Here is a 24,421-nt window from a genome sequence, read left to right as displayed (position 1 = left end):
TTATTTTATTTTTTTGGACCTGATTCATGATAGTCTGTGGAGGTAGTACAATAGAAAGTGCTTGTCTGTCTCTCACATTGATTGCACACTCTCTCTTCTTTGGGTTTGGACAGTGCTTTGTATAACTCAGGTTCATATCGAACACATTCCTGATTGTCATTTTCCTACTCATGTATGCTATCAAGCTCTGGAAATTGAACCATGCCTTTAAATTCTTTTATTTTCAGGAACATCCTTCTTCCAAAATGCATAAAATGTGGTCAAGTCAAATAGTCTTCCCTAGGCTTTCCTCCCAATAAACTTGCATATAAAATTTCGGTGGTGAATCTGGTCATTATATTGACCTTTTTAATAGATAAACGATACCTGCAGCTTCAGGCAATGTATTTTCAAGGAGAAGTAAGCAATCCAGCTCATGTTGTTATACTGTCAATTGTCTTTAGGATCATTGCAGCTTGTGCACTCATCTGTGAAGAAGTATCATAGCTGACCTTTCACAGGAAAAAGTTTGAAGGGGAAATTCAAAGTAACAGGGATGATAAAGACTTATTCCTATTGGCACCTACGTTGCTGATATCATCTATGAATCACTCACTACCTGTGAATGAAGTGGCCGGTTAGCTCAGCTGGTTATGGTGTGATGCCGATAACACCAAGGTCATGGGTTTGATCCCTGTACGGGCCACAACGCAATATTTTGGGGGAGAAGGATAGCTCAGTGGTTTGAGCATTGGCCTGCTGAACCCAGGGTTGTGAGTTCAGTCCTTGAGGGGGCCATTTAGGGATCTGGGACAAAAATCTGTCTGGGGATTGGTCCTGCTTTGAGCAGGGGGTTGGACTAGATGACCTCCTGAGGTCCCTTTCAACCCTGATATTCTATGAATTCCTGATTCATTATGTGTGTGAATTTACACAAAGGATAAAAAATGAAAGCTGTCTGTGAACTCTGGAAGTTCCAGAAAATGTTAGGCTGTATAACATTGAAGGTTGGTCAAATGGTTTAAAATCATTTAGCATTCCTTCAGAATTCAGTGCATCCTATCTGCCTCTACATTAGGAAGCGGTGCAGCATAGTTCATCTGATATTCCACATACTACAAGGAGCGTGGGTCATGAAAATGAACTTCCTGGAGAAAATCCTTAACTGCGAGAAGTCAAAAGCAAACATTGATATTACCCAGTCAAGCACTGAATTATTAACTCTGCTGGATGTCTAAAAGCACTGATTCCCTGATTGTCCTAATACATCCTTCTATATGCTAAACAAAGCTTAAGTGCAATATTCTTCATTTTCAATTTTTAAGAAATATATTTGATTTTGTAGCACAATACTCAGCTGATTTACAATGAAAAGTTTCCTAAATGAGTACCGTTTATATCATGGAGTCATAGTATATAACAGTGTTTCAAAGCAAACAGATTTGTTTCTGCTTTTAGCTGTCACAGACCCTGGAAAATGTTGATATTTTTATAATAAATAAATAGAGTCATTATTACTAATTGCAAACATGAGGGCCTAGTCACATTCAGTTTACTCAGGGAATTTAGTTATTGATTTAAGATTTTTTGTATCTGTTTTGTTATAATTAGCGTATTTTAAATATCCTAGGCTTTGGTAATTACGCTTTGGAGACAACAAGAAGACACATCAGATACCCTGGAATGCTTGACTGTTATAATAAAATAGCTCTATGCAATCTTTAATTAAAAAAAAAAAAAAAGTTAAAGGAAATTCAATTTTTCTTAAAACGTTAATCTAAATATCATTCTTCCCTACTTAAGTCTTCTTCCTTGTGTATATTTAGTCATTAGTGGTTCACAGTCATGCTGGAAGGGCATAATGAGTGGGGTCCCACAGGCATCAGTTCTGGGTCCGGTTCTGTTCAACATCTTCATCAGTGATTTAGATAATGGCATACAGTGTACACTTATAAAGTTTGCAGACGATACCAAGCTGAGAGGGGTTGCAAGTGCTTTGAAGAATCGGATTAAAATTCAAAATAGTCTGGACAAACTGAAGAAATGGTCTGAAGTGAATAGGATGAAATTCAGTAAGGACAGATGCAAAGTACTCCGTTTAGGAAGGAATAATCAGTTGCACACATACAAAATGGGAAATGACTGCCTAGGAAGGAGTTCTGCGGAAAGGGATCTGGGAGTCATAGTGGACCACAAGCTAAATATGAGTCAACAGTGTAACACTGTTGCAAAAAAAAAGCAAACATTGTTCTGAGATGTATTAACAGGAGTGTTGTAAGTAAGACACATGAAGTAATTCTTCTGCTCTACTCCACTCTGATTAGGCCTCAGCTGGAGTATTATGTCCAGTTCTGGGCACCACATTTCATGAAGGTTGTGGACAAATTGGGGAGAGTCCAGAGAAGAGCAACAAAAATGATTAAAGGTCTAGAAAACATGTCTAACAGGGAAGATTGAAAATATTGGGTTTGTTTAGTCTGGAAAAGAGAAGATTGAGAGGGGATGTGATAACAGTTTTCAAGTATGTAAAAGGTTGTTACAAGGAGGAAGAAAAAAAAATTGTTTTTCTTAACCTCTGAGGATAGGACAAGAAGCAATGGGCTTACATAGCAACAAGGGCCAGGGCCGGTTCCAGCTTTTTTGCCACCCTAAGCAGCGAAACGGAGAAAAGAGGGGGAAAAAAAAAAAAAAAAAAAAAAAAAAGCCCCGATTGGCGGCACTTCGGCAGCAGCTCAGCCGCGCCGCTTCATTCTTCTGCGGCAATTCAGTGGCGAGTCTTTCGCTCCGAGAAGGACTGAGGGACCCGCCACCGAAGACCCGGATGTGCCGCCTCTTTCCATTGGCCGCCCCAAGCACCTGCTTCCTTCGCTGGTGCCTGGAGCCAGCCCTGGCAAGGGTGGTTTAGGTTGGACATTAGGAAAAACTTCCTAACTGTCAGGGTGGTTAAGCAGTGGATTGAATTGCCTGGGGAGGTAGTAGAATCTCCATCATTGGAGATTTTTAAGAGCTGGTTAGACAAACACTTGTCAGGAATAGTCTAGATAATTAGTCCTGCCACGAGTGCAGTGGATTGGACTAGATGACCTCTCGAGGTCCCTTCCAGTTCTATGATTATCTGCTGACTTTCGTGGTAGGAAGTTCTTGGCTCTTTTATGGGTAAAAAGTAGCATGACAACTAGGGAGGCGTGATCTAGATTCTATTCCTTGTGCATCAACAGGATTGTTTATGGAGTTCAACTCAGTTACACGTGTGCAACCCTACTGGTTGCATGAGTGTTACTGAGGGCCTACTTGTTGGCTCATAGAACTTCCACTATTGATGATGATGCCCAAGATGGAAAAGTCTGGAAATGATGGAAAGACTCGCAGGGTGTTTTGTTTTTATTTTGAAAGCATGTTTTTGGTTGTAATCGAGAATGTTTGATACAGAAAACATTGATACAATAACATAGAGTTCTGTGATGTCAACTAAGAATGTGAACTACATTCTCTTATTCCTTTAGCATCCATCAATAAAATAGTTTAGTAAGGACATGTCTACATGAGAAAATTGTACTGATTTTAACTTAAGATGTGATTTTTAAAGCCCATAGGTAAACCAGTGCAAAAGGCTTGTATGGAAACTCTTACTTCAGATGAGACCCGGGTTATTTCAATTTAGCTTAAGTCAGTTGAGAACTGAGTTAAGCTGTTCCAAAAAAGTGCCATGCAACCTTTTGTACCTGTTCAATTATACTTCGATTTAAAAACAGATTTCAGTTAAACTATTGCAACTTGTGTGTAGACTAGGCCTAATTTCTAGTCAGTTACATTTGGGCATACCCCCCAGACTGTGGGGCTGCATGATTATCAGTGTGCTTGTGGAGTCTTTATTACTGGTAGTGACTTGTGAGATGGAAGAGAACTGAAGTTGAGTTTGCAAGGCTGACAGTCATCTGATTACTCTTCAACGTATTTGGTATGGTAATCACTGAGACAATAAACATATAACCTTCCTATGCTGCTATTAGTCATTTTTCAGAACAGCTCACGCTTTAATTGGTAATAAGAAAGTGTTCTTATACTAATTAAAATTAAAATACTTCCCTCTATCACTAATTAATTCTTAATATAGACGCTTCACACGTTGATTGAGGCCATCCAACCTGGTATATTAAGTTAATAAGGACATTTTTCATGGGTTCAAGGGTCTACCTGAACAGAATGGTTTGCAGAATCCTGCAAACAGATGCAGGTGCAGATCGTTATCTCTACGCAGATGTCAGGATCTGTAGTGCACCTGTTTGTAGGAACAGTGCTGACATTTCTTATCTATTTTTGGCAAGCAGTTGAAGCTTTTGAAAAAGTTGCTGTTACCTGTTAATCACTGAAAACACGGTTACAGTAGAAATGAAAATATTACAAGGCATAATTAACCTACCTGTCTCAAATCTATTTTTTAAATGTTACTATGTTGGAATTTTTTCCCTTTAGGCCAGGGAAGTGATCCAAAGACTTAAATTATACAGCTAACTTGTTTAGAACAAAATGGGTGGGAATTTTTATTTTTAATGAATATATTTAATTTGTACCAGAGGTGTTATGTGCTTTAAAATAAGTCTAACTATTGCAGCCAGCTGGGATGTGTATGACTTGGTGAGTTTTTGGCTTTTTTTTTTCTTCTTTCTTCAAAGGCTATTCATTAACAATTTTGGATTTTTATTTGATCATTTCATTAGGTTGATTATTATAATTTGTTTTCTAATTGAGTAATGATACTTGATTTGTGGTGTGTTACCCACATGCAACGACAGACCAATGGATTTTATGAAATTTAGAAAACATCCAACAAAAGTATCCCAGGTTTCATATTTGATTGACAGAGCCACCGAAAACTGAGATTTCACTGAAGTTTGAAGAACTACCCAATATACAACAGACTCTGGTCTGTCATTTTTAATAATAATGATTAATGGAATTATAGCCACCTGAAACTCATCAGTAAGCAAGTTGCTTGTAAAAGTTTTAGGTCTTGCTCCTGAAAATACTTATACATGTGAATAATCCCATTTAATTAAATAGGACTACTCACAATTTCTTTCTACCACGCACCATATTGTCGGTGAAAATGAGGTCACATATTTTGAGGCCTTTTAATACTGAGTATTTTCCAAGCCTCTAAGTTAAAAATTGCCATGAGAGAGATTTTAGGATTACATTTTTATGCTTTATGCACTTACTGTCTGTGAATTCAAACATCAGGTAATTATCACATTTAGTAGAGATGTATTATGTGCATGGAAAATAGCAGCTTCACTCTGAGTGCAAACACCTCCAAGCTGTCTGGTATGTCTGCTTTGGTCTAGACACTTTGGTCTGCTGCTTGCTTAAAGTATAAAAGATACCTAGGTTTTTAATTTTGCTAGACTTAATCGTTGTTCAGATATGAATGGAGCTGCTCTATAAATGTCTATTAAATGTCTTATCCATTTTAATCAGACTTCTTTTTAAATATTTACATTAAAAGAACTCTCACACTGTACAAGATTATTAGAAAGGTTTGATTCATAACTAGTACAAAAAATTAATTGCATTAATAGCAGCATATAGTACTGTGACATACAGTGTTGTTGTAGCCGTGTTGGTGCCAGGATATTAGAGAGAAAATGTGGACCAACAGAAGTTGGTCCAGTAAAAGATATTACCTCGTGCACCTTGGCTCTCTGATATTGTAACAGTCAATGGTACATTAATATTTTTGCTTTGCCATACTTTCCAGTAGTGAACACCATCTGACTGTTAAATTTATAATGCGAGTTTCCACATTTGTTTGTAAAAAAGGAAAAATGGGCAACATCAATTTCACGTTAATTGACAAAGTATTTGAAATTTCACTTCAAACTGTAACTTTCAAGCAAGGATGTTCATATCGTTTTTGTATATTTAGTCTCCTTATTCATATTCTACGCTGCACAATACATAATCTGAAATTTTTATTGAATAGACATGTTCATGTGTAGTTGACCCTGCTTGGACTGTCCACTGAAAATTAACAAACCTGGAACCTTTTGCACTGAGTGCATAAGCATCCACTGCTAAAGGTTTACATCCCTTCGCTGGAAGCTGTGGTAGACTCATTAACATTATGTGTATGGCATAGTCCCCTCCTTACCTCCTTATCCCTTCAGATTGAACAGTGCGCTTTAAAATCTGTGGGAGACGAGCATAACCGGACACTTTCGTCACATCTTCCACTTTTTATTAAATAAGCACCACACATTTATCACTTAGATCTGTTGGCATATCAGAGCCACTGATCTGATGCATTGTTTTTTTCAGGATAGGTACTTTGTCTTTAAATCAGTGGTGTAAGGAGAATCTCTCTGAACTCCAGTGTGCGCTGGGAGTAGACAGAGGAGAGTCCAAAGGTTGAAAGAGCAAGGGAAAACTGTGCTGGAGTTGGGATCTAAATGGAGGGCATCTCCACAGCATGGGAGGAGACTGCTTTGTTTGCTCTTTGAATAGTGCTTTGTAGAACCAGGAGCCACAGCTGTAGACTGGACCCGATTTAGTACAAACAAATCAAAATATTTGTCTTGCACTGAATTTGTATTTGTAAGTTACATTAAAGTTACAAGATAAATAGCAAGAATAATCTTATTTGGGGAGTGCAGAGGCAGGGGAAGAACAGCCACTCTACTTGTTCTGCCTCTTAATGCTCTTAAAGTGTTTGGCACTGAACTTGACTGTTCAGGATTTCTGGCATCAAGAGGGTGAAGATTTCCATACATTAGATGGGTGGCAACCCTTCTGAGGATTAGGAGAACCTTCTCTTTGGGAGTGGGGAAGTAGAGAGGGATGACCACACGAAACAGGAATGACAGCCAGGTGTGATGGTGTAGCCCTGGGTACTATGTGACTAGCTAATAAATAGAGTTAATCTTATACCCAGGCAAAATGGAAACATAGTTACAAGGAAAACAAGTGTATTGTGTTTATCCTCAGTATATTGTATATGCATGCCAAAAAATGGAGAATTTGATTTTAGACTTTACTATTGAGTTTTAAATGTCTGCTTTACTTCCTCATTCAGATTCAAGGCCCAGCTCATATTATGGCTGGCAGTGGGCCAAGATCAGGAACTGTCAGTGGATTTGCCATGAAATCACAGCTTCAGATTACTGGTAAGTCTTTTAAAAGACTAAATACTTTTCCCTTCCAGGAATCGGGAGAAAATAACAAACAAAAACGTTGTGTACATAGTTAAGTAATAAGATGCTACTGGCAGTATGTTGTGTTTCACGATGTTTTGGATATGAAGAGGACAAGACGTTCAACTTTGTTCTGCAATGAAACCAATAGTGTTGCTGTAATTCCCTCACAGAAATGCTATTTTATTAATTACATCTTTTGTTACATGTATCTTTTACTTCCTAAAATCTAGTTTATAACATGGTAAAAACCAGACGGGAGAAATTTCTTTATTTTTCTCATATTCCTCCATACAGTTATATTTAAAGGGAAATTGTCAGGTTAAGAATTGTACGCATAAAATATTTTCCTTACTGATAATACTTTAAAAATTGAAAAATGATTAAATCTTAATATTTTTATTGCCTTTTATAATATACTCTGTACATTTCAAGTTAGGTAAATTTATACTGCTCTCTTCTAGTCATGTTCTCTTGTTGGTTCTCATGCAGTAATATGTTATAGCTGTTGGGCTGCAAGTACTGTAGGGGAATATTTAAATACAAGGTTTCACATTTAAATTTGGGAATAATACTCTGTTTAAGTACTTGTGAGGCAGGTTGGTTAAAGAGAGCACACAGCAGTGGATTTGTATGTGACATTGTCTCACACACAATGCCTCCCCCACAGTGCTGCAATTGATAACTTGCCAATTCAGCTTCATTGCTCTAGTGCGTCTGCCAATATTACTGATATGCCATAAGGCAAATTCTGCACCATACTCATGGATGCAGAAGACCTTGCTGGTGGAATTGGTGTGGATTCTCTGCAGAGTAGAGTGATATATAGAGCCTTTTCTTTGGGTGTGCAGCTCCATGTGTACCTGCAAGGCTCATTGTACAACATGTTCAGTGAGGATTTGGAACAGAGACTGTGATGGTGGATCTGCCACTACACACATTCACTGGCAGTCCTCCCACAGAGATGCTACAGACCCGGAGGTTACTCCAGCCATGAAACTGGAGGAGTATCCATGGAGCAGCAGCTGCACCTATGTAACCTATGGAGGAGGATTCCTCTCCACAACCACCCTCTTTTTCCCAGAGAAATACAGTCCAACTGCTTGATCTGGGATTATGTGCAGAAACTACACAGACTTGAGTTTGGGGAGGATGGAAGGAATAGATTGAAAAAAAGTGAAAACAGCACACAGAAATAGCAAGGAGAATGACAAAAGGAGGGACAGCAGCAGCTAGAGGCAATGCATGTTAGATTGGGACCAATTTTGGCCCCTTACTGAGTGGGCCAGCAGGAATTGGGAGGAGTACTTCGCCCTCTGCAAGCTGACTTGAAAAAGCAATGATGACAAACTTCAGAGCGCGCTGCATTCCCTCTTCCATCTGGCTAAGGAGAGCACTGTAAGACCGTGGTATATGGTTTTTGGAAGGGAGTAAAGTGTTACAGCAAAAAAAATTGAGCATCCACTCACCAACCTGAAAGGGGGGCAGATTAAAAAAATAAATGGATGAAAACTGTAGTGAGGGGAGAGAACTTTTTTTGTATGTAAAATATCCTAGTTTATCAGAATATTAAGGTTTTGAAGTCAAATACTCAAAAGTTAGGAAATGCCAGAAATAAGTTTTTTTCCAGTGCAACCTTAATTCAGACCCCTTTTGAATATGCATTATGATAGACTTAAATTGCATGCTATTTTTTTTCCACAAGGATACCTGCTCATTCTCAGATCACACTCCTTCCTGAGACTGTTGTATGTAAGACCCCTGCTTCATTTGTTGCAGAAGTTGGAAGATGTGTTGTGAATGAGGCAGGGGACTGCAGGAAGAGGAAAGGATGGTCTCATGGTTAAGGCAGTTGAACACCAACCAGAAGAACTGTAATTTATCTTTTCCTCTTCTGCAAAGCCCCTATTTGGTACTGGCAAGTCATGTAAACCAATTTTTTTGTAGGTGGCCACTGTGATCCTCATTATCTGGCTACCCAACTTGGTTTACAAAAGTATTTGGTTTACCAGATGTGGACTCCCCATCTCAAAAAAGATATATTGGAATTGGAAAAGGTTGAGAAAAGGCAACAAAAATGATTAGGGGTATGGAATGGCTTCCGTGTGAGAAGAGATTAATAAGACTGGGACTTTTCAGCTTGGAAAAGAGACAGCTAAGGGGAGATACGATTGAGGTCTATAAAATCATGACTGGTGTAGAGAAAGTAGATAAGGAAGTGTTTACTACTTCTCATAACACAAGAACTAGGGGTCACCAAATGAAATGAATAGGCAGCAGGTTTAAAACAAATAAAAGGAAGTATTTCTTCACACAACGCACAGTCAATCTGTGGAACTCCTTGCCAGAAGATGTTGTGAAGGCCAAGACCATAACAGGGTTCAAAAAATAACTAGATAAATTCATGGAGGATAGGTCCATCAATGGCTATTAGCCAAGGTGGGTAGGAATGGTGTCCTTAGCCTCTGTTTGCCAGAAGCTGGGAATGAGCGACGGAATGGATCACTTGATGATTACTTGTTCTGTTCATTCCCTCTGGGGCACCTGGCATTGGCCACTGTTGGAAGACAGGATACTGGGCTAGATGGACATTTGGTCTGACCCACTAGGGGCATTCTTATGTTTTTATGTATTCAGCACTCACAAAAGTGGCTGAGGTCAGTGGTCACTGTGCTCTGAACTTAGTGCTATAATATGCTAATTATTCTGAAAAATCAGGCGCCAGGCATCTACAATTGGGAACACAAAATTCATGGACCCATTTGACAATTTTAGCTTTAAGGAACTGAGATACAGCTATTATCTGTCAGTTGAGGATAATACCATCATCCTCTAACACACAGGAGTGTTGTAAAGATAAGTTTATTAATTCTTGTGAAATACTAAGATGTTACTGTGGTGAGTGCCATGAAAACCCATGATGAAATCCATAATTCTGTATTCAGTGCAATGTTTGAATGGTGTGTGGTAAATAAGGCTGTGGAAAAAATGTGATCATATCATTAAAGACTGTATGCATACAATCCAATTAAGAGCTGAATCAAGTGGGAGGGACAAGTGTGTGCAGTGGAGTGCTTTCTTATGGATTTTTTTTTTTTTTTTTTTTTTTTTTTTTTTTTACAGTAAACGTATAGCAATGTGTAACTAGATATCTGTTAGAGAAGGCAAGTTCAAAGAAATGCACCTGGCTCTTAGAGCAGAATGTGGTGAGGTTTGTTATGGTCCTTAGTTCCTGTGGGGGAGTTCACTCCACATTCTTGGACCAGCCCCAGAAAGCTCTGACTTCTGAACAGGCAAGCCTTACCCTTATTGTAGAATGTCGTCTTGTGCTGGAGGACTGAAATTGTTGACAGCTGTCTTCAGCTGGGGGACTTCCGTGATCTTTTAGATACCCTGGGCCACTGAGAGAAGATAAGGACTGAGACCTTGAACTTGATTTGATATCCTGAGAGAAACTAGTGTAGAGAGCAGAGGACAGGTTTGCTAGGATTATGGTAGCTTGTGTTGCTGAGATGGGTTGCAGTGTTCTGTATTAGGAGTTTCCTAAGTGCTGAAGATCAGGCTCAGCCTTACTGTATTGCTGTAGTCCAGCTAAGAAGTGACAATGGTCTGAGATCAGGCTGAGGTCAAACCATCATTTGCCAGGATGGGATGCTCCTCGCCAACCAGATATGATAGCAGCATTCACGAGTAATGCTTTCTATGTGAAAGCTTTGCATCCGGGAGGAATCCAAGAGTATTCCTAACGGTGGATTGAATTGACCAATTGTGGGCGTGTACTTTCAACCAAAGGAGACTGCACTGTAGCTGCAAACTCTTCAAAATGCTTTCCTCTGCCTCCCAGTACCACTTCTCCAATTGCTGGGTTCAGCGTTAATCAGCTGTTCTTCATCAACAAGCTGATCTTGTCCAAGAATTGGGCCATCTTGGTGACAGTAGTATGGTCATATGTGGTTCCGGATAGGTAGAGCTGTATGTCATTGCATATTGCTGGCTGCCTGTAGCTGTTGAATAGAACCAGAGAGAGATTTGATCCTTGTGTAGGACTCCATAGTAGAGGGGTCTGCTAGTGAAGAGGCGGTTTCCCATTATTACTCATTGAGTGTGTCCCTCCATGAAGGATTTGACCCATTTTATTATATTAACCCATATTGTATGGTTGAGAGTGTCAAATGCTGCTGAGAGGTTCAGGAGAATGAGAATGAATATCTGCCCTCTAGCCACTGACATCAGGAGATCATCCATCAGTGCCACTAAAGCAGTTTCAGTCCCTTGTCCAGACCTGAATCCAGATTGTTAGGTCTAGGATATTGGCTTCAATTAGATGATCCTGAAGTTGGCCTTTGATTAGCTTCTCAATGAGCTTGCTCAGGAATGGAATGTCTGACACTGGGCAATAGTTGGCTATAACTGATGTATCCAGGTAGGTTTCTTCATTGTTCCTCCATGCCTCAAGGAGGAAGGAAAGATTTCTTCCCTGAATCAGTGCTCTAGTTGTGCCAGAATGTCCCAGAACACCATTCCAGCACCTTTTTAGGAGTTAGAATTGTGTTTCAATTAAGGCTGTTGATTAATTGCAGTTAACTCACGCGATAACTCAAAATTAATTGCGATTAAAAAAAATTAATTGTGATTAATCAGTTTTAATTGTACTGTTAAACAATAGAATACCAATTACAATTTATAAAATATTTTTGGATGTTTTTCTACATTTTCAAATATATTGATTTCAATTACAACCCAAGTACCAAGTATACCAAGTAGACAATGCTCACTTTATCTTTTATTACAAATATTTTGCACTGTAAAAATGATAAGACAAAAGAAATAGTATGTTTCAATTCACCTCATACAAGTATTGTAGTGTAATCTCTTTATCGTGAAAGTGCAATTTACAAATGTAGATTTATTTTTTTGTTACATAACTGCACTCAAAAACAAAACAATGTAAAACTTTAGCACCTACAGGTCCACTCAGTCCTACTTCTTGTTCAGCCAATCGCTAAGACAAACAAGTTTTTTTACATTTACGGGAGATAAAGCTGCCCGCTTCTTGTTTACAATGTCACCTGACGGTGAGAACAGGCACTTTTGAGTGCATTGCAAGGTCTTTACATGCCAGATATGCTAAACATTCATATGCCCCTTCATGCTTCGGCCACCATTCCAGAGGACATGCTTCCATGCTGATGATTCTCGTTAAAAAAATGTGTTAATTAAATTTGCGACTAAACTCCTTTGGGGAGAATTGTACGTCTCCTGCTCTGTTTTACCCGCATTCTGCCATATATTTAATGTTACAGCAGTCTCGGATGATGACCCAGCACATATTGTTCGTTTTAAGAACACTTTCACAGCAGATTTGACAAAACGCAAAGAAGGTACCAATGTGAGATTTCTAAAGATAGCTACATCACTTGACACAAGGTTTAAGAATTTGAAGTGCCTTCCAAAATCTGAGAGGGACGAGGTGTAGAGCATTCTTTCACACATCTTAAAAGAGCAACACTCCGATGCAGAAACTATAGAACCCAAACCACCAAAAAAAGAAAATCTGCTGGTGGCATCTGATTGACTCAGATGATGAAAATGAACATGCGTCGGTCCGCAATGCTTTGGATGGTTATTGAGCAGAACCAGTTATCAGCATGGACGCATGTCCTCTGGAATGGTGGTTGAAGCATGAAGGGACATAAATGCCTTGCGACACCTGCTACAGCAGTGCCATGCAAATGTCTGTTCTCACTTTCAGGTGATATTGTAAACAAGAAGCGGGCAGCATTCTGTCCTGCAAACGTAAACAAATTTGTTTGTCTGAGCAATTGGCTGAACAAAAAGTAGAACTGAGTGGACTTGTAGGCTCTAGTGTTTTTTATTTTTGAATGCAGTTAGTTTTTGTACATAATTCTACATTTGTAAGTTCAGCTTTAATGATAGAGATTGCAGTAGTGTACTTGTATTAGGTGAATTGAAAAATACTATTTCTTTTTGTTTTGTTTTTTACAGTGCAAACATTTGTAATCAAAAATAAATAAGTGATCACTGCACACTTTATATTCTGTGTTGTAATTCAAATCAGTTTATTTGAAAATGTAGAAAACACCCAAAACTATTTAAATAAATGGTATCCTATTAACAGTGCGATTAATTTTTTTTAATCACTTGACAGCCCTAGTTCCAATATTTCTGCTGATCCTAGGCCACGTGTTTCCTTTTTCTCCCCAGCTGCAGAGCATCATCAGAGCCGGCAGGTGTCTGTGCCAGGCTTAGGTGGCAGTGGGTCAGCATGGAGGGAGCCAGGAATTGTACAGCTGTAACCAAGAACATGGGGGCTGGAAGCCCAGGGCAGAACTGGAGCCAGGCTATGTCAGGAGCAGGGTAGTGGGGCTTCCTGGACAGTGGAGCCTCCCATGGGGAACAGGAGCCAGGGACAGGATGGGTTCTGTGCGGAGTCACCTCCTTTTCCCCTGGCCTCTCCCAGCTCATCTGCTGCCCCTGCCTTTCTCCAAGCTTCCCTGTGCTCCTTCCCGGGTCCTCCCACTGCCCTGTGTTCCAACACTTCTTTTTGTAGGACGCCAGCACTGTCCTGAATGAGGTATTGGCTATTTTGCTCATGAGTAACACCAGTTGCTCATGACTCTTTCACAAGCCATAAAGAGCATGCATCAGCTTCAGGGACCTCTGTCATTTGAGCTAACTATCTTGTAGCTATTACAGAAAGCTGTTATCTTTTAGGTGGATTAGTTACGAGAGGAGGATGAAATGCACACTTTGCATCGGGGGAAACATTATCCCTGTGGCGGATTATTTGCCAGGGTTCCAGAATCACCTGGTATGTCACATCAGTAAAAACTTGTCCCTGAATCACAAGTGGTCTCTGAAGTCCAACGTCCTGCAGTCCATCTTTACGGTTTGGAGCATCCTGAAGATTGACCTCTTCACCACAAGAGACATCAATAAATGCCATCTGTTTTGCTCTTGAGGGAATCTCAGTCTGGGCTCCCTGACGGATGCTTTTCACTGGAGCTGGGAAACGGCACTCCATATGCTCTTCCTCCAGTTCCAGTCATCCCGCAGTCCTTCTCAAGATGAAATTGGATTGTGCCAAGTTGATTCTCATTGCTCCAGTGTGGCTGAGACAATGTTAACGAGGAATCCGGTGGCACCTTAAAGACTAACAGATTTATTTGGGCATACGCTTTCGTGGGTAAAAAAACCACTTGCATTTGAAGAAGTGGTTTTTTACACACAAAAGCTTATGCCCAAATAAATCTGTTAGTCTTTAAGGTGCCATCAGACTCCTCGTTGTTTTTGTGGATACAGACTAACATGGCTACCCCTCTGATACTTTGAAACAATATTGGTTCTTTGACCTCTTCACATCATCAGTTCAGCCTCCCATATCTCTTCCTTTTCACCCCAACCTCCTGACTCGGCATCAATCAGATTTTGCATCCAGTGCTCAGCTCCCTGCATCTCACAGCATGGATGCTGCATGATTAGATGAGATGGAGGAACGATGTTTGGAGGTGGTCTGGGAAATCTTGCTTAGTAGTAGGAAGCCCTGCACTAGAGTGGTCTATTTGGCCAAGTGGAAGTGGTTGTCAATGTGATTGTGATTGTTAGCTCGGTGAGTTCAAACAAAGATGGCTTCTATCCAGGACATCTTGGACTACCTGTGACGCCTTCAGTCTGCTGGTCTTGCCCTTAGTTCATCGGCAGTGCACCTGGAAGTGATTTTTGGCATTTGATCCACCCGTCCATGGGAAGTCCGTGTGTTCGAACTGCAGGGTGGTGAGGGTCTTGAAAGGGAAATGCTTGTCTCCACCTGTTGATTAAGGAATTGGTTCCTTTGTGGGACCTTAATACTGCTTTAGCAGCTTTTATGGGACCTGTGTACGAGCCTCTGACTACTACTTCTTTCTCCCTTCTGTGTCAGAAAACTGTTTTCCTTGTAGTGATAACATGTGCAAGGAGAGTGAGAGTGTTGCTGGCTTTGATGGCAAAGCCTCTTTTACATGCAATTTTCCAGAGACAAAGTAACCAATCAGCCACACCCTAAGTTTTTATCTAAAGTGGCTTCTCCGTTTCACTTGGATCAAGTTATTTATCTACCAGTGTTCTTTCCTAAAACGCATTCAACCCCAGATGAGCAGCATCTTCACACATTGGCTGTCAGGCGATGTTTAACTTTTTACCTGAATATAATCTTTCTGTTCTTCATCTCGTCTGTTTGTTTCATATGTGGACCGAATGAAGGGGCAAGTAGCTTTTTCACAGACAACCTCCAGGTGGATAACTTCCTATATCATGACCGCATATGAAGTAGCTCAGACTGTGTCTCCTCAAGGGTGTGAGCTCATTCCACAGAGGCCAAGGCAACGTCGATGCCATTTCTAAGGGCTAGTCTGGAAGCACTAGAGCTGTGCTGCTGTAGCGTGTCTGGTGAGGCTGATGGGAGAGAGCTCTCCCGTTGGCATAGTAACTCCACCTCTGAGAGAGGTAGTAGCTATATCGTCGAGAAAAGCTCTCCTGCTGACGTAGCGCTGTCCATGACAGCGCTTAGGTCAGTGTAACTTATGTCATTCACGTGCATAGATTATTCACACCCCTGAGCAAAGTAAGTTATAACAAAGTAAGAGCTAGTGTATACCAACCCTTAGTGATGTTCCTATGCTGGACATTTGCCGGGCTGCCACTTGGTCCTCCGCACCTAGGTTTACAAACCATTATGCCATTCCTACTGCATCCAAATCAGGGAAGGCAATCCTGTAGTCCTTTTTAAAATAGATTCCAAGCCCCACTTCCTGAGAGTACTGATTGTGAGTCACCTATATGGAATACATGGCTGCATCTACTCAGAGGTTTAAAAAAAAAAAAAAAAAATTACATATCTGTCTGTAATGGTTATTCTTCAAGATGTTACCTAGACATGTTATTTCACAGCCCATCCTCCATCCTGTCTGCACTTTTGAAATTCAGTGTGAAGGAACTGACAGGGGTGTAGTAGGAAAAGGGCCTGGGGCGGCACACAGAGGGAACAGACATCTTGACTACACAGGGTTGGGGTGACGTGGTCCTTACAAAGCCAGGGGAGGGGCTAGGGCCACAGGGTGTAAACCACACCCTTACTGGTATTGCCAGGCAAAGTTCTCCAGTTTTGGTGTGCTGAGTTCGCTCACTCCTACATGGAATACACATCTGCATTTGTCACAACCAGAACATGGACAGTCTGACTTAGTGGTCAGAACAGGAGTCTGGCCGGGTCAGATACCAGGAGATCAGAAGCAGGAGACAAACTTGAGAGCGGAAACATGGATTGATAACCAGAGTCAGGCCAAGTCAGGATACCAGGAAGTCAAGGCAGGGGAGCAGTAGCAGGAAGTACAAGGCACATAGTCCAGAGCAAGGTGGATTCCAGTTGCATGGACAACTTCCTGTTCCGAGTTTATACAGGGACTCCCAACATTCTGCCAATCAGCTTCCAGGATTGAGGTCCTCGGTCTGAGTTCAGCTCCTATTTTGCCAAAAGTTAGCACATTTTGGTAGCAGGTTGGAACCTGCTGGCTCCAAAGACCCCAGTGGACCAGGGTTCAAGAACCACGGTCCCTGATAGCATCACATCTTGCAGAACAACAGATACAGTATAGATAAGTAACCATTTTTTATCTGAATGCCATGGGGTGACATTAATTTCCTTTGAATAATCAAGGATAAATATGGGTTGCTGCTGCCAGGATGTTGCACAGCTACTAAATGTTGCAGTTTTTAAACACTTAAGGATTCTGATTATAAAGTTTCCTATATAGAAGATTTCACATGTCTTACTTCAAACTTTAAGGGACCCCTCTGACCTTTGGCTAACCAAGAGCCATTGTCCTAGTAACATACTAGAGGAAATTTAGATGTTCAGGTAATGAATTTGCAGATAACATGAATTCATCTGTTCCTGAGCGCATACAGGTCTTCAAGTCAAATTGCCTCTAAAGAGATTGGCATTGTACACATATGCATATCTAATAATGTTATAAGGAAACTGACAAGCCAAAAAAGTGTTTAATAATGTGTAAACAGACTGGTAAAAGTTAGTGCAAAACTCTTTTTGGATGTGCATTTAAAATGCACTGGTGAAATCTTTACTGTAGTCCTCCTAAGCAATTACATGTGCCATCTTCTCCAGAAAGTGTAGGCTGAATCAAGGCAGGCAGCGGTAGTATGAGGCAGGGTCTCAACATTGCAGCCTCTTTGAAGAGGGTAACATGCACCTCCATAACTAGTATGTGCTGGAGACACCAAACACGTTAGCTTCCTGGAGGTCAGTTGTAACCTTCTAGCGGTGTTAGTGTGAAAGACTTTCATATATTCAGCTAGTGTTGGAGCACTGAACTTTCTGCTCTCAGACTAGCTGAATTCTTCAAATCCAGTGTCTGCATCAAATTCTTCTTTGATTTGAAATCACAGTGCACAAAAGTGTGATATGTCATAATAGTGAATCTAGTTCAAGGTACAGATAATTCTTGTGCAGTAGTCTTGTGGGGTTTATTTTATTTGAGCTGTATTATATGTCAATGTATTTTAGGTTATTACAGCCATAGCTACTTTCTATACTAAGGAGAACAAGGTTGTATGCATTTTTAACAAATTAGTTTGTTACAGGAATGCAGCTAGTTTTCAAAGTGCATTTTTAACTGATAGCTTATTTAATAGAATAAAATATTAATTGTTTTCCCCCTTTTTTTAACAGTTATCTCAGCAAAATTAAAAGAAAATAAAAATAAATGGTTTGGACCTAGCCCTTATGTGGAAGTCTCAGTAGATGGACAGTCAAAGAAGACAGAAAAATGCAACAATACAAATAGTCCGAAGTGGAAGCAATATCTTACAGTGTAGGTTTGGAGCTGTTTTTGCTTTATAGATCAATATATGAAATTTAGTAATTATTACGTTATAGGCAATTAATGTCAAGAATCATTTCTAAACTGCGCTCTGTGTTACAACACAATATGACAAAACCAGTGTTTTTCATATTTAAAGAAAAAGGTGGTACTGTAATACGGCTGCTATAGTATGAAGCATTTATGTAAATGCTGTGTGTTAACTTATGTGGCATGGAAGGGATGCAGTGTTAACACAGAAATATATTCCATATTAGCACATATGATATGCAAATAAAGCTGCTTTTTGACATGAAAAGTAAGGAAAATCTGTGATAGAGCTGACACTATCCCATGCTCACTTGTTCAGTACATATTTACCAGGCGTGTGGGGGTTGTCATCTCAAAATTCTGGACTCTGGTTTCAAGACACAGCTATTCATTGTGTCATATTATTAGTTATCTAGCAGGTTATATTTTAGAGCATGCTTTTTGGTAACTCCTACTTGCACAGATCCAACCTCCAATGCAAGTGTGAAATTCCTTGTATACCCGCAAAAGAGAACTTCTTTATCTTTCTTGAAATCCAGTTCTCTAGAAATGCTCCAGAATGCATCATATGGAACATTGGAATCAACTGAAATTGTATGCAGCTGTTAGTATTTCTGGTAGCACTTATGTTCCAGAAATATTGCATTATAAGTCCCCTTTAGAGAACCTGAGAACACCCTGGTTAGTGGGAGAATATTCCATACCTGTGCCTGACTCAGGATGCAAAGTTAATTTCTTCTCTTTATTTGGTTTGTAACACAGCACTGAAGAGCCATTCTTAAGAGAACAAGACCTGTATGTTTTATATACATTAAAACACTAAGATTGCAGGAGCCAGTTGTATAGCAGAAACTGTTTTTTGTTTTTTAATCTTGACAACCCACTTTTTAAAATATAAGATACAAAGTATTTTCACTCTCCAGGTCTGCCACCCAACACACATCAATACATGAGCATTTTCTGCACATTGGCCCTGTTTAGTCTACATTGTATGCAGATCCACTGTACTTGAGTTGTAAACTAAGACTACTGGTAGAGCCGGGAAGAGAATAAATAATCTGTTTTGTGGAAGTTTTTGATATTTCAGAGTTTGGTTTAGTTCCAATTTGGAATGAAAACCAAAAATCTCTAAACTATCTGTGAAAGGAAATGGAGCCCTGAGCAGTCTGCTTGGTGGGCTGTCCCAGAGCTGTGGACCCTGGAAACCCTGGGGTTCCCAATTCTCTGGTAGCCCACCTGGTGGGCTGCCCCAAAGCTGTGGTCTCTGGGAGCCTGGGCTGCTGAGGACCTGGGTGGTGGTGCTTCCAGGATGTTGGGCCCCCACAACCGCAGGCTGCCAAGGAACCAGGCAGGCAACTTTGCAGGAAACCAGACAGTTTTCTTTCCATAATTCTGCTGGATCCTGTCAGAATTTTGTCAAAATCAAACAGTCTTTGTGAAACGTTTAGATTACAATGAATTGACAAATACTGATGAAAAGGTGTTTTTCTGGTCAGCTCTAGCTACCAGTTTGCTGTGGTAGCCACGAATGACTTTTTTTCTCCTTGGACGTTCTAAAACTAATAGAAATGTGAGCAGTTTAATTGTTCCTATTGTTTTCTTCCATGATACCTTAGGGGAGAAAAGAGCCCAAAATAAGCTGATAGTATTTTAATGTTACTTAACCCTTCCTCTAAAGATCTTCTATGCTGCTGTCATTTCAGTAGAATGTGATTGGAATCAGTAAAAAGTTAAGGCATGACCACATGAGCTGGAATTTATATTGAGGTGTTCATAGTGTTGTAAAGACCTATAAAAAGAGCATGTCCCTTCCTCTAAGAAATTAGTCTACATCAGACCAATAACACAGCAAAAATGACATCAGGCAGTAGTGGGCAGAAAGGACGACGAAAAACTATGTTAGACTGCAGGAAGTATAAGGAAGTGAATACTGCTTTGGCCGGGTAGCCTACCTCTTTTTTTTTTTTTTTTTTTTTTTCCCCTCGCTCCACCCACAGAGATTAGTGAATGAAAAGGTAACTTGAAAGGAGACATTTGGAGGAGAGCAAAGTTGCTTGAATAAATATCACCTCTTTTATAAAGCATTTTGAGAATTACTTATGAAAAGTGCTATATAACAGCTACGTATTAGTCTTACATAATGTAACAGAGAGTGTTCCAGATCTAGGTGGCAATGTGAAGAAAAAAACGTAAGTGGGAGGAGGAGAAAGAGAACAGAGGCTTAGGCAGAGTGTAGGACATAATCAGATTATGTGGAAATAGCATTTGAGATTCCGAAGCCACATTAGCACTGTGATATTGGTGGTGGTATGGGGGTTATCTATACCAGCAAATATAGACCCCATAATTCAGCAATGTAGGAGGTTGCAGAGCAGGTTAGAGGATATGATGGTAAAATTTTATTTAGGCTGGAAACACTTTATACAGTGCCTAGCAATATCAGTTGGGGCTTCTGTGCTACCATACTGCAAATACATAAAAATAGCCAAGTTCTCTCTACACGTCAGCCTCCACCATTGCCGATGCTGGTAGAGGAGCCTTGGTGCAGAATTCTGGGTCTTAATTTTCTTATGGTAGACAATGCCTGAAGAAGACAGGTACCATAGTAGAGCCTTGCTGGAGAAGAGAAGACTGAACGTGAAGTGGAACAAAGTATAAACAATTGATGGAATTAAGGGGGAGGGGTGATGAGTAGCAGGATAGGTAGACCTTATTTATTTTCTAGCTGTGGTGTTTTTTGAATGGACTGGACGGGATAGGTGAGTACCAGGTAAATGAGTGTAGTAGTCAGGATTCACATGTGGGTTTTAGCAGTAGAAACAATGTCAAAGTATCTTACAGAGGTTAGGAGGAAAAAGTGTGGAATGTGACAGAACAGTGCCGAAAAGATCAGGCCTCTAACACACACACCCTCACAAAGGGAATTCTCCCTCCTTATGGGAGGAAGGCCAGCAGTCCAAAGCAAGTTTAGAGAATCGAGTATTAAAATGTATATGTAGGCAAAACACCCAAGCAGACTCTTTCAGGTATGGGTATACAGGGTTTGGTAAATTAAACTTAAAGGTCTACAGATGCCCTAGTCAAGCTATAGCTTCCACATATCCCTCTGAGAAAGTAATAGTGGGATAGGGTTTTCCTCCCACTCGTAAAAGACTGGGAAAGTATCAAGTTGTCATTCTCGGTTGCTGTGGGTTACCATGCCCTAATGTCCAGGTTATTGTTCCTAGATTCTGTAGCAGGTTACAGTGCCTGTCCACTTCCTCCCCTCTAGCAAGTGGCTTTGGAGGGTAGGGAAGGATAGCAACACAAATGGGAAAGAACCAGCAGGCAGTAAGGGTCTCTTGACCCACTCCTTATTTATCTCTGTCCTCTCTCCTCCCCCTCACCCCCTCCCCTCCATTCATAAGGCCAGAAGGTTCCTTAACGTGCACCAGTCAAAATTTATCCTGGTGTCACTACTTGAGATAAATGTGCCTATTTTTCTGGTGGTCAAACACTCATAGTTTCTAACTGGGAGAGATTTTTATCTGAAAGAGTGGCCACCTAACTATATCGACCTTCACAGGTAGCCAAGTAAAGGCAGGCATAGTTTTCATGATTGAAAGAGGGGACTGAGACGATCAGGGGACGTTAGGTAACAATATTAAATACATAAATATAACGTTGGTGGACTCTCAACCTAAAAAGAAAAAAAAATGACATGGCCTAAGGGCTTCTCCCTGAGTTAGAGGGAGGAGTAGGGGCACGCAGATAGCTTTCCTTGTTATCCTATTAATGGAATTAATAGAATCAGGCCCCCTACAGAGGAAACAAGGCCTTTATTCCAAACTGGGCCTAGTCTCCTTCCTTACCGCCTCCCCCCATCTCCCCAAAACTAAAAAATTTCAGAAGGCCACAGGACAGTTTTTGACCCTAAATATCTCAATAGATCAAGGAAGAAATCAAAATTCAATATGGAGACCTTGAAATCCATATTGGCCACCATCAGCAAAGGGAACTTCATGAAGAATGCCTCTCTCATAGCTCATTTACAGTTTCACAGAGGCACCTATGTTTTGTTTTTGAAGCACAACACTACTAGTACAGGTCCTTGTCTTTTGGTTTAGCAACAGCCCAGAAGTATGTTTACCTCACGTGTTTACAAAAGTGCTGGTAGTGTTAATAGCAGCTCTCAGCCAGGAGAGGATCGATTTAAATGTCTTCCTCTTCCTGGTCAAATTCCTTATCTGAGCCTTATCCAAAACTAGGGTTATGGATAGCACCACCCTGACAATAAGGATGCTGCAGACTGAGTCAGTTAACATAGTCTCAGCAGATTCCCCGTCATAGAGTGGAGACAGACAATGTCCTCCACAAAGTTTTTGTGTTGCAGGAAAGATGGAAGAAGCTGAGGAGTCTTATCAAAACCATCAACCACTCAAGGGATGTATCCATTCGTACACTTCAATGGTTTCTTGAAAAGACATTCTTAGTGGGCCAGTGCTCACATGAGGCCACTACAGAGCTTCCTCTTATATCTCCCTAAACTATCTCTTACCTTCACTGAGGGATGTCTGTCTCTCTCTCCAGCGGGATTTGCAGGTAATTCAGATGGTGAATGAGTCCAAGCAAATTCAAGTTGGGCTTCCCAATAGAACAGTTACCACAACAGATGCAGGCCTGCAGAGATGGGGTGCTCATGCGAGATCAAGAAATGTGGTCCAAATAAAAGAATGAGCACAGTATAAACTGGTGAAAGCTCATGGCAATCCAATATGGTGTCAAATCTCTGCTCCCATATCTGGACTCCCTCCTGTGCTCATCATAACAGGCAACACCTCACCCATTCATACATCAACAGATATAGCAGAACAAGGACTACTGCCGGTCAAAGAGAAGCTTATCTCTTGATGACTTGGAGAGGAGAGAATCTGCAGCCAATTCACTCCCTTCTCATCCAAGGGAAAAAGAATCATATGGCCAACTGGCTCAGCATGCAGAAATTAGATAATTTAGAATTGGATGTATACCCAGAGGCATTTCATCTCCTAGTGAAAGAATTTGATCTTCTAGCAACAGATCTGTTTGCCTCCCACTTAAATCACAAGGTTTCTGTGTCTTCTCTTCTTGGCCTCCCCTCCCCTCTCCTGATCATCTGTAGCATTTTTGTGAGATGCAGCACTGGTAGTTCTGATAGCCCTGTATGGGGCAAGGAGGCTTTGGTTCTCAGACCTCCTCAACACGGCATGGAAACCTCCCATACTTTTTCCATCTGGGTGGGATCTGATATTACAAGGGCCAATCATGTATCTGAATCCAGACAGTCTAAGCCTAGCTGCTTGGCTCTTGAATGGAGATTCTTAAGTCAAAAATGTTGTCCATGACTGGTAAATTGCACACTTTTATTTTCCGGAAAGAAACCTAACTCAATGAATTCAAGAGCATGGTTGAGCTCTATCCCTTGCTGCCAGGACAAGGGGTCTCACCCCTACATGATGTGCCTCCATCGATTCTCTTCAGGATGGGCTTAGGTTAGTCCTTGCAGTTCCGAAATTCAAATCTCAAGGTGCTGCTTTGTCTAGCATCCTTAGTGCAGTAGGCAGGTAGTAGATTTCATCTTACCCAGGTGCCCAAACTTTTTTTTTTTTTATTTGAGAGCAGCATCTCTTCTACATCCTCTTGAAGAGGAGCACAGAGTTATTTCATGGGATTTTAACCTGGTTCTCAGTGCCAATTGAGGCCTCCATTTGAGCCACTCATGAAGGTGTCTCATTACTTTCTAGCCATTAAGGTAGCCTTTTTGATAGCAACCATGTCAGTTCACGGAGTACCTGATTTGGGAGTTCTTTTCCTGGAAACTCAATACTGCGCCTTTCATAAAGATAAAGTAGTACTCAGAACTGACCCTGCCCTTTATTCCCAAAGAGTGATTCCAGGGTCATAAAACACAAGAAATTATCCTTCCATCCTTCTGCCCAGCTCCATCTCACCCCAAAGAGAAACTGTGGTATACTTTGAGAACTCTGTGGATGTTCCAAGTAACATATCCACTGCACAGCACAGTTCAGAAAGGCAAATGCTTTTGTTTATTGCTTTATCATCTGGTGTCAAAAGGGAAAGAAGGCTTCAAAATCTTTCATTTCCAGGTGGCTAAACTATTGTATATCAGAAGCACGCAGAGCAAAAAGCATAACTTCATCTTCCAAAACCAGAGCTCACTCCCTCATAGCTATGGCAAGTTTATGGTCAAAAAGATCATATGCCTCATATGAGGAAATCTGTAAAGCAGCCAGCTGCTCATCTGTTCATACCTTCTCCAAATTCTACAAGCTGGAAATCCAGTCATTG

The 24,421-nt window shown here is 40.6% G+C and overlaps 1 protein-coding gene across 2 annotated transcripts in view; it reads left to right on the top strand.

Annotated features, from left to right (window-relative positions):
- The window catches only part of ITCH (itchy E3 ubiquitin protein ligase), a 108,585-nt gene that overhangs the window by 25,628 nt on the left and 58,536 nt on the right, over positions 1–24,421 (top strand). For both annotated transcript variants that reach the window (XM_054045447.1, XM_054045449.1), the window contains 2 exons: positions 7,052–7,142; positions 17,914–18,055. In XM_054045447.1, coding sequence (XP_053901422.1) covers positions 7,073–7,142; positions 17,914–18,055 — 212 coding nt within the window. In that variant the 5' untranslated portion in view covers positions 7,052–7,072. The remainder of the gene's footprint in view (positions 1–7,051; positions 7,143–17,913; positions 18,056–24,421) is intronic.

The sequence above is a fragment of the Malaclemys terrapin genome, chromosome 12, assembly GCF_027887155.1.
Source record: "Malaclemys terrapin pileata isolate rMalTer1 chromosome 12, rMalTer1.hap1, whole genome shotgun sequence".
Lineage (NCBI taxonomy): Eukaryota > Metazoa > Chordata > Testudines > Emydidae > Malaclemys > Malaclemys terrapin.
Note: the sequence above shows the minus strand (reverse complement) of the source record. Positions and strands in the feature narration are given on the sequence as shown.